This window comes from Callithrix jacchus, chromosome 9, assembly GCF_049354715.1.
Source record: "Callithrix jacchus isolate 240 chromosome 9, calJac240_pri, whole genome shotgun sequence".
NCBI classification, from domain to species: domain Eukaryota; kingdom Metazoa; phylum Chordata; class Mammalia; order Primates; family Cebidae; genus Callithrix; species Callithrix jacchus.
The window spans coordinates 91,655,450-91,670,881 of record NC_133510.1 but is presented as its reverse complement, the minus strand read 5'-3'; the positions used below and the strand labels follow the sequence as shown (position 1 = coordinate 91,670,881).

General features: G+C 41.2%; 2 protein-coding genes across 35 annotated transcripts in view; both read right to left on the bottom strand.

The window, feature by feature from the left end:
• Positions 1-11,930, bottom strand: part of POC1B (POC1 centriolar protein B) — a 133,181-nt gene extending 121,251 nt beyond the window's left edge. For 16 of the 34 annotated variants that reach the window (XR_004728940.3, XR_013521963.1, XR_013521962.1 and 13 more), the window contains exon 1: positions 11,080-11,433. Coding sequence is in view for 13 of the 34 variants with exons in the window: in XM_035257199.3 (XP_035113090.3) it covers positions 11,080-11,380 (301 nt within the window). In the remaining 21 variants the exon portion in view is untranslated. Of the gene's footprint in view, positions 1-11,079; positions 11,434-11,488; positions 11,726-11,810 lie in introns of those variants that run through there. The other 18 variants (XR_013521966.1, XR_013521967.1, XR_013521968.1 and 15 more) reach the window with 2 other exon arrangements.
• Positions 5,737-10,779, bottom strand: GALNT4 (polypeptide N-acetylgalactosaminyltransferase 4). The gene has a single exon (XM_002752825.6). The coding sequence runs from the start codon at positions 10,512-10,514 to the stop codon at positions 8,778-8,780; it is 1,737 nt and encodes a 578-aa protein (XP_002752871.3). The 5' UTR covers positions 10,515-10,779; the 3' UTR covers positions 5,737-8,777.
• Positions 11,931-15,432: the final 3,502 nt, after the last annotated feature.

Here is a 15,432-nt window from a genome sequence, read left to right as displayed (position 1 = left end):
CAGATTCTGCAAATTATGTGAAAATACATTTAAAAGCTTTTACTGTTTGTTTAAACTTGAATGTGGCCCTATGGGAAAGGGACGACTGGCCTAATGGAAAAAGACATGGTTCCAGAATCAGATTCAACCTAGGCTCTATTAGGTTAAAGGTCCCTAACCCCCAAGCTGCAAACTCTCACTGGTCCATGGCCTGTTAGGAACTAGGTCACATGGCAGGAGGTGAGTGGCAGGCAAGCAAGTATTAAGGCCTGAACTCCACCTCCAGTCAGATCAGCAGTGGCATTAGATTCTCATAGGAGTGTGAACCCTACTGTGAAAATTGTCTTCCACAAAACCAGTCCCTAGTGCCAAAAAGGCTGGGGACCACTGCTAGGCTCTGCTGCCTACTAGCTTTATAGTTTTGGGCAAATTACTGAAATTTCAATTTCTCCATCCTTAAAAAGGGATATCGACACTTCACAGGCTATTGTTTTCTCCCATACTCTTCCCTCTCAGCACCTTTTAACCCATCTGGGAAACCTAAGAACCCCTATGATATGGTTTGGATTTATGACCCCACCCAAATTTCATGTTGAATTGCAATCCCCAGTGTTGGAGGAGGGGCCTGGCGGGAGGTGATTAGATCATAGGGGCAGATTTCACCCTTACTATTGTCATGATAGTGAGTTCTCACAAGATCTGGTTGTTTAAAAGTCTATATAGCACCTCCCCTTCTCTCTCTTCCTCCACTTCTGGCCATGGAAGATGTGCCTGCTTCCCTTTACCATGACTGTAAGTTTCCTGAGACCTCCCCAGCCATGTTTTTTGTAGAGCCTGTAGAACCGTGAGCCAATTAAACCTCTTTTCTTTGTAAATTACTCAGTCTCAGGTATTTCTTTATAGCAGTGGGAGAACTGACTAATATATCCTACCTTCTAAAAGTCTACTAAGAAAAACTATGCTTCAGGTCCTGCTTCCTCTAATCATGACTAGAAGCTGAAGCCTAAGGCTCTCTGAGTCACTCACTGTACAAACTCTCACTCCCATAATGCTCTGGATATCCCCTTAAGCTGACCCTGGTACCCATGCCTTCTCTCCTCAAAAATCTACCTTTGGGTCATAGCACCCACTAGATGATGCCTCTTTATTCACATCCTCCTCTCTCTAAGTCCCTCTTCCTCCTTAAGTACGGAAACCTTGACTCTGCCTGAAGACACCAAGTTTCCTGACACCTCTCAAGCAGCAATCATCTTCTCTTTCACAGGTCACAGTCTTTCTCTCCATTTCAACTCTGAGCACTATGAATTAAACAGATATCTGACCCCAGCAACATGTAAGGCATTGTGGAAAAAGGGGGAGTCCTAAGTTATAAAGCAGTCAAAAATCTCTAATTGGGGAGCTTAAATTCCAGTGGAAATGCAGACAAATATGTCATTTTATTTATTTACTTATTTTAATTAATTAATTTTTTGAAGCTGAGGGTCCCGCTATGTTGCCCGGGCTGGTCTTAAACTCCTGGGCTCCAGCTATCCTTCCTGCCTCAGCCTCTTGATAGCTGGGACTATAGGCATGCACCACTGTGCTTCACTTTGTAACATTTTAAATTGTGCTAAGAGGCATGAAAGATAAAGCAGGAAGTCTTATTTTGTGTGGGGGTGGAATATTAATTTAAATAGAATGATCAGTGGCATTTAAAGTGGAGGTGTGAAGGACAGGGAGTCAGCCAAGTAAAGAGTGAGGTGGTAAAGAACATTTCAGACCAAGGGGGAAACAGGGCCTCTATACAGACCTCCTGCCTCCTCAGCAACCCATTCTGAGGATGTTGTCACCAGCAGAACATGAGCACTTCCCAAATCACTGATTGCAACCCACCAGGACAATTTGCTTTCTTTATGACACACTCACTTCCATCTCATACAGAACTCCAAGACCCATGTTCTCATCCTGACCCTTGCTCTCCACTGAGGCTCTCTTCTCACCACCCTCACTTCACTACCCAATTTATAACCTTTATTTCTCTCCTTATTCAGTTATAATCCCCCTCATACACATAACGTTCAATCCCTTGACTCTGCCTCCTTCCTTCAAATTCCCATGGCAAAAATCCCAATCACTCTGCACTCTGCTTTTTCTGAGAATGTAACTATACCAATGAGAATTGCTGGTCACCCCACCACCAAACAGATTTGAAACACAATAAATTTATAACTAAGTTCACATGGGTTTTATATACTGCAAAGCAGCACACAGATGATTCTCTATTAGTTTCCTCCTCCACTCTCTCTAATGACTATTTAATATTGCCTGTCTCTTCAACATTTCTACCCTACTCCTAACTTTGGCTTTCATAATACGCTACTACAATGGTTTTCCCTCCTATCTTTCCAATTATTCTTTAAGTTATTTTGCTGTCTTCTTTTCTGATCTACAAGTAGGAGATCTTCAATATTCAGATATGGGCTATTTTCTCTCATTGCTTTACATTCTTCCCAGGTGATCTCATTCATTTCCATGATTCTAAATAACATCTATATGCTAATAATTCCCAAATTTCTGTCTTGCCCAGACCATCACTGTAATTTGAAGACCACTATTCTAGTTTGAACCACCATCATGTGCTGGTGTTACAATAATCCTCCTAAGTGATTTCCCTACTAACAGTACAATCTTCTTACAGTAGCCAGAGCCATCTTTTTGAGGTACAAATCAAATCATGTTATTCCCTTACTAAAACTTCCACAACTCTCAGAACAAAATCCTAGAATACGTCGTCTCCTGTAGCTGCTGTAATGAATTACCACAAACTTGGAGGCATAAAACAACAGAAATTTATTCTCTCAGTTCTGGAAACCAGAAGAGGTGCTGGCAGGGCCATGTTCTCTTCAAAGACTCTAGGGGAGATCTCATTCCCTACCTCTCCCAGCTTCTAGTGTCTCTGGGCACTCACTGACTTGTGGCTGCATCATTCCAATCTCAGCCTCTGCCTTCACCTGGGCCTCCTCTTATCTCCTCTGTATGTTTTTTACTACACGTGTCACTGGACTTACATCTAGAAAGACATTTTCCCACCACAATAAGGTCACATCACAGGTTCCAGGACTACGACATGGACACATCTTTTGGAGGGTCACCATTTAAACCCACTATAGCTTCAAGGCCCTGCCTCAGCTGTCTCTGCCTCCTGCTGCAGCTTCATCTCTCTTTGTTTACCAGATTCTACTCATTCATATACTTCCTTGATCTAGGATAGCTTTTTCCCACCCTTGGTCTTTGCCTATGCTATTCTCCTTTCAGTCTTTACCTAGCTAACTTCTCCTTCTGGTCTTCAGTTATATCTAACTTTCACAGAGAAGTATTCCTTGACTCTATAAATGTAAGTATGTCTCCACTGTTACCCTTCCTTTAAAAAGTACTCTGTGGCCGGGTGCAGTGGCTCACACCTGTAATCCCAGCACTTTGGGAGGCCCAGGCGCTTGGATCACTTAAGGTCAGGAGTTTGAGACCAGCCTAGCCAAATTGGTGAAACCCTGCCTCTACTAAAAATACAAAAATTAGCCAGAAATGGTGGCATGCACCTGTAATCCCAGCTACTCAAGAGGCTGAGGCATGAGAATCACTTGAATCCGGGAGGCGGAGGTTGCAGTGAGCCGAGATCACACCACTGCACTCCAGCCAGGGTGACAGAGTGAGACTTGGTCTCAAAAAAACAAAAAACAAAAAACCCACTCCATTCCTTTCCTTCACAGCTTTGACTATTTTCCTTTGTTTCATCATGTTGTACTGACAAATGGATTTACATTTACTCATTAATATTTGTCTCCACCACTGGACCATGAACTCTTCATACCATCTTATGAAGCATATCTGTTTTCTTCGCTTCTGTATGTATACCCAGAGCATAAAATGGCATCTGGCACACAGTAGCCTTAACTAAATAAGGGAGTACTAAATAAATAGAGTGCCTCCTCTTCGCCTTTTGAACAGGATTAGATAAATGCAAATAAATTGGTTAGAATGGTGACCAGACACCCGAAGACACTGCTGGCCTGCAGTAGCTATCACACCTAGCCCAGCCTGGAAGATTGATAAAGCTTGGCACAAAAGAAAAAGTAGCGCCCAATAATTATTAAGTTAGAAGGACTTCTACATTTTCATTTTTTTTTAAACATGACACAGCCTCAGGAGATTCTGAGGACATGTGCCCTCTAATTTACATTTCTGCTGTGGGACAATTATACAACTCAGGAACTCATTTCATCTTTTACAGAAATCTCCATCTCCTGTCCAAAAAGGATTGATTGAAAATTTCTCTGAAACTTTAGGAAAAACTTCAATACAAACTGATTTCCAAGCCCCAACTACTAAGAAGGGTGATTCACAAAACTTTCTTAATTCTGCAAATTACAAAATGATTCAAGTGTTATTAATACTCAATTCTACTGGCCTGTTCTAAAGTCTAGCATGCACAGAGGCATGCAAAGAGGTCTAGCATGCAAAAAGAAACTTTCTGAGACACCAGAAATTCTCCACCCTGCTTTTTTTCCTGAGGTATTTTTTTAAAATTGAGATAGCATTTAAATACCATAAAATTTAGCCTTTTAAAGTGTACCAGCCAGTGTTTTCCCCAACATTATATAACCTTTATCACTAATTCCAGAACATTCTCATAATCCCCTACTCCCTGCCACCTGCCAAAAATTCATCTCTACTAGCAATCATTCGCTATTCTTCCCTTTCCCAGCCCCTGGCAAATACTAATGTACTATCTCTGGATTTTCCAGTCTTTTTTAAAAACTTAAACACAGAGAGATGAAGTGATTTACACAGAGCTGCAAGTCACTTAGTAAGAGAGTGAGATTAGAATACAAGTATTTACAGAAACTTTTAAGTATATAAAAATCAGTGAAAACATACTTAGGTCACCTATATATATGCTAAATGCAGCTATAAGACCATTTGATGTTAGAGTCTTTAGAATAGTCATTCTCAGGCAGTGTGTCTGGCCAAGGAGAGACAAATGTATGGGGATTTAGGAATCACTAAAGAAGAAGACACTTAAGCCAGGTGTGGTGGCTCACACCTGTAATCCCAGCACTTTGGGAGGCCGAGGTGGTCGGATCACCTGAGGTCAGGAGTTTGAGACCAGCCTGACCAACATGGAGCAACTCGTCTTGACTAAAAATACAAAATTAGCCAGGCGTGGTGGCACATGCCTGTAATCCCAGCTACTTGGGAGGCTGAGGCAAGAGAATCACTTGAACCGGGGAGGTTGTGGTGAGCCGAGATCTCGCCATTGCACTCCAGCCTGGGCAAGAAGAGTGAAACTCTGTCACAAAAAAAAAAAAAAAGAAAGAGACTTGCCACTTGTGGAAGAAAACTGCATTTATGGACAGGGGAAATATGATGATATGTGGTTTAGAGGACAGACATTTTTCTTTTCCACTCAGGGTACTGAAAATGGTGCTAATATGTCCAGGTGCCAACCTGCTTCCTTTTAAGTGGCCCAATGGGTTCCAGAGATCCCTGATCATTTTAGTTTGTTTGTGAGTAGTTAATAAAATAATGGTCCTAATACCCCTTTAGAATACCTGCTGGTTTATGACATCTTGTAAAATTATATGGGAACTTTGACTTTTTAAATATCTACTGTCTGAATTTTCAAATAAGTAAAAGAACTGCAAGCTGAACTTACTTCCATTGCCATTATAAATGTATACACAGGAGTATGTTCCCATAGGCTAAAATGACCACAATCTATTTGCAAAAATAATTAGGCACACTTTTTATTTTATGTCTTAATCAACATTACAAATACAAAAGGAAAAAAGACAGAAACCACTTATCACAGAGGAAAAATCATCATTCAAAGGAGATTAATCTGAACTTCAACATTCTTTATGCTCATTTAAAAATATTATCAAAACAGGAATTCAAAAGGACAAGTAAATAAAAACCAAGTATTTTATGAATTAAAATTGAGACTTTAAACCAATTAAGACTATACAACTTAAAAATAACCTGTCTTTATCATAGAAAAGTTTGATTTGCCATCATATAATGAATACGCAGGAGATTACTAATGGGTAAGTAAACAAATTTTCTTTTACAAACAAGTTATTTTGAGTTATAGAGATCATCCTGATGACTAGATTTTTTTTAATGATGACTAAAAATGCCTATTTAGATAGGATACTAAATGACATAGTGAACATTTAAAGTTGAAACTTCCTGTCCACCAAATATTTTCCTAAACATGTTTTTAAGCATATACATTAACCTATAAAGTCAACTCTTAATTATCTACAGCAAAAGAGAACTTTGGTGCTACTAAATTCAATTTTTTAAAATGTAAAATTACAGAGTATTTTGGGAATTAAATTGGAGCATGCCTAAATATTAAAATGTGAAAGTCCCATTTTTCTGTTATGTACTCTATTATGAGGAATGAACAGCCTAACTATAATGAATTATTGATATAAATAAAGCACCACCTTAAAATCTCTTCCTAGCTGGGTCACATCTAGCAATTTAAGGCAAAAGGTAAATAAAGAATTACTTTTAAAACCTCATTTCCCTTTTGATAGGAGCATCAAGATACTAAAATAAAAATAATGTAATAAGTACTCCAAAATATAACAATTTTAGTTCTCCAATATGATAAGGGGCTAACAAGAAAACAAACAATAAATAAAAAGATAAAATTTAAAAATAAGTAAAAAATAGAAAATATTTTTAAAAAGCAGCCTAGGCAAGAGAAGTGGGTGGGTTTAGGAGAATCCCTTTTTGAAAAATTCAGAGAATTACTATTAATCTTTCTTAAATTAAATGCAGGATCAAGCATACTGCACGTGAAATTGGGACAATTCTTTGATAAACTTTAAGGTTGCTAAATAACTTACAGAAACTATGAATGCATTTTCATTTTAAGAGGCAAAAAGAAAATATTCCAGATTGCATAACAATTTTATTTTTTGAAATGGTTATCCTAAAGAATTTCCTTAAATTCACATTTTTGCAAAATTCCTACCTTCCAAGTCATCAAGTAAACACTAAAAACAACTTTACTCCTGAATATGGTAAACTCTTTATGAAACATGCATTTTTCATAAATCTAGGCCAAAGTAAGGTAATTGAAATTTAATTCTAAATTCATTCCGTGATTTCTGGACATAATACTGGCATAAAACCAGTAAAAATACTTTTTTAAAAAAGCATTTACTTCCCAAACAATTTAGTTTTGGAAATATTTATATTCTTAGTGAAAATATTACTTTTAGAGTCTAAAGGTTTTAAAAACAAAATTGGTCCAACAATTATCAAAATGAAATGACTATAAACACTGACTAAAACTTCTTACCCACAGAAATAAACCATTTCAGGTGAGTTCAGCTCACTTAATTTTTAAAACCCATTTCTCTTTTCCAGCTTCACAACTGGATTGAACATTGCTCAACTGCTCAACAACATTACCTATGTCAAAAGTGAAAAGATAAAAAGTATTGTAAAGATTTCACAGTGAGTAAATCTGGAAAGAGTATACTGTATAATCAACATTTCAGAGCTGGAAGGGATCTTTAATGTCTAATCCAGTACGCACATTTTATAGATGAGAAAACCAAGCCCAAACACATCAAATAACTTGACCAAAGTCACATTCCTCAGCTGAGCCATTCATTAATTCAATCATTCATTCACCCACTTACTGAAAGGTGCCTAAGTGCCAGGCTGGATGTTAGGAGATGGAAAGCAGCATTCACAATTGCCAAGGCAGTCTTTCTTCCTTGCATTTTCAAGATAAATTCTTAAATTTCCTGATCACCAGAACTCGTAGGAGAGTTCCACAGCCTTGGTAGAACTTAGCCCACTTTTAGTTTCATACATTTCAATAAACATAGTTGGGTTTAACTTCAGAGAAGCCTAAATTGTTGTTTACTTTAAATGATTAAGCATTAACAAAGGGAGGCAGAGTATTCTGAAAGAGTCCCTTTCTAGTACATTTATAACTTAAGGAAGTGAATTCAGAAAATACCCTACACACACAGACAAGTTCACAGAGAGGACAGCTTACAAAATCAGAGGAATCTGAGGTATCAATATATTATAGATCAGTGAAGTCCAATAGCTCAAGTTTACAAAGCATGGAATGTAAACATCTCCCCATTCCATTTAGATATGGGTATGTCTACATGTTAAAAAGACCTCCAAACTCACACTCAAACAAATTCCCTCTTCCAATTACACATGTATCTAAAACCAGGCCTTCTGCCTTAAGATCAACTTTCTTTAATTTCTTTTTGATTAGAAAAAATTAGATTAACAAATAAAATCTAAAATTTAATGTGCTGGCTAAAAAAGAAATTCAAATTCTATGTAATCGAAATAGCAATAACTCAAATGCACATTCATGAGTTTTGTTAAAAAATGGGATGTGCAGTGAACTTACTCAACAACATAAAGCATACCTCATATTTCTTGGACTTTCACATTCTTTGATATTAAGTCTGGCACTTAAATGTTTTGTGTGTTTCAATTCACAGTCAACTCTTTTAAGAAGAGACCGTATTGACAAAGCTCTTAAATAAAACAACCCATAAGTAAGGCACTGTGAAATATTAAACAACAGCACTCTGGACACCCAGTTTCAGTGTGATATACCAAAATGAACCCCAGCTTTCCAGTGCTCCAGAGGACTGCTGGGTGGCTTTTGATAAAATAAAATACAATCTTCACTGAGGCTCTTATGGCGCTTTGACTTTCTTTAAGCTATTGTCAGCTCACGACGAAAGTGCTGTTGTACTCTATTTTTCAAAACTCCAAATTTGATTTTTATCTAGAGCATCACAAGTTTTCATTTGTACATCAGGTCGGCCCTCTGGTGTCCGGTAAGCACTAAGACACAGTCCTGAGTGCGGGTGAAAAATGGTTCCATCGTCTTTAAAATGCCAAATAATATTTACTGGTGCAGGGAATCCATCTTTGGGACAATTTTGCATTCCTACATAATTTTTTTGCTCAGGAACCTCTGCACATAACTCTGTCACAGAATTAAACCTTATTTCTTTCTTTGAAGTATATTCAAAGAATTGATTGCCTCCTTGACCATGGCATCCAAACAGTGAAAGGTTAGCACCCGTGGGGTTGTTGTCAGGAGAATTATAATCTAAACATTCAGACGAGATCCCTCTACTGCGAATAGCCCCATGCCAGCCTGGCCTATCCTCTGGAACATGTAAATTAGGAAACACGTTTTTCAAATACCAGTCAAAACTCTTGCATTTCAGCCGCTCTCGTAGTAACTTTCTTTCAGAAATATCACCATAAGCTTCTTTTCTTGCTGGAGGGTTTCTATTGTAGAAGTGCTCTTTGTACTCATCCATCCAAACTTCTGCTGCCCGAGCAGTATTCTGTAGGAAATTGGGGCGAGCATATGGTGCCCGCTTGGGGAACACATGGCCCACGTGGGAACACGGGTGGATCTCCAATTTGCCACCACACTGCCACACCCTAAAAGACAGCTCAAGGTTTTCACCTCCCCACACTTCCATTCCGGTGTCATATGTTCCAAGGTACTGAAAATATTTCTTGCTGACAGCAAACAGTCCTCCAGCCATGGTGGGTGATCTGATGGGATCAATTCTTGATATCCGCCTGTCCCTTTCATGTTTGGGGACAGAATGCCACTGAAACGTTAAACGCCAGTCAAATCCACCAATCATGGGCTCTCCTGTCTGCATATAGAATTCAAAAGTATTCCAATCAATGGTGTCTATAACAGGACACACAATTGCTGTTTCATCTCTCCCAATCCTTTCCAGAAGCGGTTCCAGCCAACCGGAATTACACTCACAGTGACAATCCAAGAAAGTGAGGACATCCCCAGTGGCGAAAGTGGCCCCAATCAGACGGGCCCTAACCAGCCCCTCACGCTTATTGGTCCTAATCAAGCGTACGCGGTCAAGATTGCTGATATAAGTTTCAAGTTGTGTCTTCAAATAAACTCTGTCACTCAAGTCATCCACCAAGATGATCTCTTTCAAAAGCACTGCAGGAGAAGTTTCTAAAACACTGTGAATGGTACGGAGCAAAGTCGACCAGGCTTCATTATAGAAAGCAATGATAACAGATGTGGTAGGAAGTGTCCTATAGTTGAACTTCTTGGACTTACACTCATACATTCTTTTATCCTCTATGTGTCGATGCAGGGAAATCCTGTCACTGAGGTAAATATTGATGGCATATCTCTCAATGAGTTCTTCTTGCTGCTTCAGTTCACCCTCGTTGAGACGGAGTTTGCTGGCTTTCCCCCACTCCCCAAGTGCATGGGAATCTGCAGGGGGCTTCTCATAAAGCGGTTGAGACAAATCCTCTGTATTTTTCTGTAAGTCTGAGAGCCTTCTGGACCCCAGCTCCCTGGCATGGCCGGCTCCTGTGGAGGCATGGAAATTGGAGACCAAGAGCTCCACGAAGATATAGGCCACTGTTAAAAACGCCAGCAGCAGGCAACTCTTGCCTGCCCAAGTCCACCTCACCGCCATCCGGTTCAGGGCTGGGGCGCAGACGCCGCCACCCAGCCTCCACGCAGGGGGAGGGCGGCGGAACCCACAGCTCGAGCTCAGGTACTTTCCAGCAGGTCCTTCCTTTCATGCAGGCGCTGGGCTCCTTTCCAGTCACCCGGGCTTTCCAGGGGTCACCTGGGCTTTCCAGCGGTCACCTGAGCCCTCTCGGTCCTTGGCCCCGGCACAGCCAACTCCTCTCTCCTCACTTCCTCCTCCTGCTCGGCTCACAACTTTTCACAAACTCTCCAGCCAACACCCTACCCTCCCGGGCCGAGGACAAACCCCTCCCCTTCCCACTCACTCCTCCTGGTGGTTAGTTTGCGAAAGTCGTCGCCAGGCCCAGACCGCTGAATAGGGGCAGAGAATAGAGGAGCGGTCCCGGGCTGCACCCCGCCGCACTGGCCCTCGTCTCCGGGTGCTCTCAACCCGCATACAGGCCCTCAGCCGTTCTCCTAGGGGCCCTGCCTGGACAGGAGGAAAGGTTTCCGTTCCGGCCCGTGGAGCTTCTGTCTCATTACAAAAGGAAAACAAGAATAAGACTTACCGAGTTGCTTGCCGTTGGAGCTGAAGTCCAAGGAGGCGAGCGCAGCTTTGTGGCCTTTGAAATAACGCTCCAGAACGGGGTCCTCCTGGAAAGGAAAGTTGTCAAGTTTTGAAAGTGGCCGCACACCTCGAATTCTGGGGGCCGGGATCGACGCTGCCACTCCCACGGGGCCCAGCCTCGGAACGGCCACGCAGGCGGCGACTTGGCAGGGCAGGACAGTAGCACGGGCGCCGCGCTCAGTCCCGCCACAGGGCGACGCCGGCACTAGGTCTCCCCACAGGGACCGCAGAGTCCAGCGCATCGCAGGAACCGCGGCCCCTTTGAAATGCACTTTCCCGTGCCCCGCCTGCTGGCAAAGAGCAGGCAGGTGCGAGGATGAGCCTCGGCTTTGGTAATTTTTTTTTAATACCTCCCAGGTGATTCTGACGCAGGCGCTCCAGGGAAACCCTCCGAGAATTCTGGGGGCCAGGGGGCCGCCCGACTCAGTCCGGAGCTCCGGAACTCCGGGAAAAGCGCCCGGGAGCTGGGTCTGGGCTCCGCACTCTGGCCGCCCCGGTGGCAGAGAGTGAGATGCGGATACCCCAGGACAAGGGGCTCAAGACCCGGTAGCAGACACCTGCCTCCATCTCCTGTCAGGTGCGGCTTCGGCCCGGACCTGGCTAGCAGCCCGCAGGACAGGCTCCGGGGAGGAACTCCCACCACCCGCCCCCCCATCTACAGTCCGTCCTTACCGTGGCTGAGGCCATCGGAGGAGCGTTCGGCGCCTGACCCCTAAGGGGGGAGAACCCAGGGAGGGGAGGGGAGGGGAGGAGAGGGGGCGAGAGGGGACCTTGCAGCGCCCGGAACCGTCTGCCTAAAGCGGCAGCACCTCCCGGTCACTACAACAACGGCGGCCCAGTTAAACTCTGCGCTCAAGGCATGGCCAGTCGAGCCCCGAGACCTCGCCGACGCTGTAAAGAGCGGGTGGGAGGGATGCTCCGGATCAGCTGTGGCCACACACCAAAGCCCATGTTTACTAACACTCGCGTTCCCCCACATTTCATGTCAGTAAGTGGGGTAGTAACCAGGATGTGAATAAGGGATGAATGGAAGGGAGTTGTGAGCCTGTGATCGATGCAATCAGAGTTCTATTACGTTTTAAAGAGACAGCACCCGAGACGTTCAAGATGGTCCCCTACTGCTTACTTTGTTGAAAAGCTTTGACAGGAGAGGGACAATTTGCTAGTTATTACGATACTAAAAGAAACTAAATACCCGGAAGGCAGATTTTTTCCACTGTTTTCCACACAGTTCCCTGCATGATATTGATATAGATGCTGGATGTGCGTGAGAAATGAATGAGTGACTGAATGAATAAATGTTGTGCGTGCACTTAATTTTCTGAGATATGTTTCCATTCTCATCTGCTCATTGGCGTATGCCTTAGAGCACTAAACTTACACAGCAGGATAATTAAAGTCTTTAGGAAGACTTGGAAACATGGTTTTTGTTTGTTCTTTTTCTTTTCTTCTTCTTCTTCTTTTTTTTTTTTTTATTATGAGACTGAGACCGTGTTACTACAGCAGGCTTTGTTACACAGAGTATCGTTTGTGCTTCAGCCAAACTATGAAGTAGGTAGAATTACAAAATGTTTTCAATGTTTCCAAGTTATAAATGATTTCTACATATTGATCTTAGAGGTCATACAGAGACAGCTCTTCTAATTCTAAGTCCATATCCTTTTTTAACCCTGCCTCAAAGCATGATGTTCTGAGCTGAAAATTACATATAGTGTAAGGATCCTTTGCAGCATGAAAAGGCATGAAAGAACACAGCTGGTAAGATGTGTGTTTTATGCAACTGAAAGGTATGCTACACACCTTAATTGCAGATTCCCTAGTTGTCTAGTGATTGAGTTTAATTTTATTGAATACAGTACTTAACAATCAGGTAGGCTTTAGATTACAGTATTAGTTAATTTAAGTATACATTTGTTAAATATCTGTTATATGTTTGGCCTTGAGGGACACAAAGATGACTAAGATATTTCCCCTACCTTTGAGAACTCATCAATCTAGGGTTGATGAGTCTCATGTTTTAGCATTTGTAATGTTGATTTAGGGGCAGCATTTCCAGAGATGCTGAATAAACATAAATAGGGTTGAATCCAGGGCCCTTCTGATGTAACAAGCACCATAGATGATTACTATGGGAGTCTCAGCAGTCTATGTTGAGAAATACTGTATTAGTCTAGGAGATGAGATGTTAAGATTGTTGATACCAGGAACTTGCCAACAAACTGTGGTAGGACTCTTAACTTTGCTACTTATTCTCAGTTTAGGTTTGACTTATTTTAAAAGCCTGCCATGTTTAAAAATAATGCTGGATACTGGTGGGAATGTAAAATGATGTAGCTCTGTGAAAAAGTTTGTCAGTTCCTCAAAAAGTTAAACACAAAATTACCTTATAATCCATCAGTTTCACTGCTAGGTATATCCCATAAGTATTGAAAGCAGGCACTCTAACAGATGCCAATATTCAAAGCAAGCATTATTTACAGTAGCCAAAAAGTGGATACAATCCAGGTATCCAACAGATGAATGGATCAACAAAATGTGATATATAGATAAAAGGAAATATTATCCTGTGATAAAAAGAAGTGAAATTCTGATACAAGCTACAACATGGATGAACCTTGGAAACATTGTGCTAAGTGAATAAGCGAAACACAAAGGAGCATATATTGTATGATTCCACTCATAAGAGGTATCCAGAATAGGTGAATATATAAAGGCAGATAGTAGAATACAGTTTACTAGGGCTAGGGGTAAGGGAGACTGGGGAGTTACTGTTTAATGGGTGCAGAGTTTCTATTTAGAATGATGAAGTTCTGGAAATAGATCGTGGTAATGTTTGCACGACATTGTAAATGTACTTAATGCCATCACATTATACATTTAAAATGGGTAAACTGGTAAATTTCATTATAGGTATTTCACCACAATAATAACATAATAATGCCAGAAGCTGAAGAGTAATCAGGACCTCAGGATTACTCATAGCCAGTGTTATGTCTAATATTGGGCACAGTAGAAGAAGAAAAAGGAAGAAGTTGGATATTTAGAAACTACCTCAAAATAATTTAAAAATACAGATTTTTATTTAAGTGTTTTAGTAAAAATTTAGTTTTTACTTTTTTTCTCAATTATCAAAAAACATGTTTTCAATTTAAAAGATGGGAGAGAAATTACCTATTAGTCCTATCACCTAAAGTTGATCTTAAAAAATTGGTCACCCACTGATATTGGATTTGTGTCTCCACTTAAGTCTCAGGTGCAATTGTAATCCCCAGTGCTGGAGGAGGGGCCTGGTAGGAGGTGACTGGATCATGGGGTTGGATTTCCCCCTTAATGTTCTCATGATAATGAGTGAGTTCTCATGATATCTGGTTGCTTAAAAGTATGTAGCACTTCCCTGCTTTATCTTTTCCTCCTGCTCCAGCCATATAGGATGTGCCTGCTTCCCCTTCCCTTTCTGCCATGATTCTAAGTTTCCTGAGGCCTCCCCAGCCATGCTTCCTGTACAGCCTGCAGAATCACGAGCCAATTAAACCTCTTTTCTTTGTAAATTACCCAGTCTCAGGATTTCTTTATAGCAATGTCAGAACAGACTACTATAGCTACCTATGTTTTCACTACATGCTAGGTACTTTTCTAAGTGCATTACAAATTTTGACACTTAATGATCATAATATTCTTATTAGAGAAGTGCTATTATTACCATTTCCATTTTATAGATGAGGAAATCGATATGCAGAGACATTAAGTTACTTGGCCAAGGCACACTGCTATCTAGGAAGTGGCAGGGTTGAGATTTTTAGACACTCACAGTCTGCCTCCAGAGTCCACTGTCTTAATCACTGTCATGACTTTTGTGTAATTGCAAGTGTATTGCAAATGTATAAAACATTGTGTTCTTGTCAAGGTTTTAATAATAATAAGTTTTATAAAAATGAAAGTAATGGCTCCTTTATTTTCATTCCACTGTCCTCACTTACTACTTTAAACTGCCTTTCCTATTGTTCTTTTCCATATTTGATTTTGTCCTTTTCTGCTTTTCTTCACCTTTGCAAACAGCAAAAGCTCAGAGGGAGACATTTGGAACTGTGGTCAAAGTTGGGGAAGTTTTTTCTAACCTCAAGCCTAATTCCAGTTGCTGCAGTGATTATTTAGACCTCTCTAGATTGCAACCTAATCATTTATATGAGTGGGAGCCACAGCAGGATCAGTGTTTAAAAACCTACAGGCTGGGCGTGGTGGCTCACGCTTGTAATACCAGCAGTTTTGGAGGCCGAGGCAAGTGGATCATCTGAGG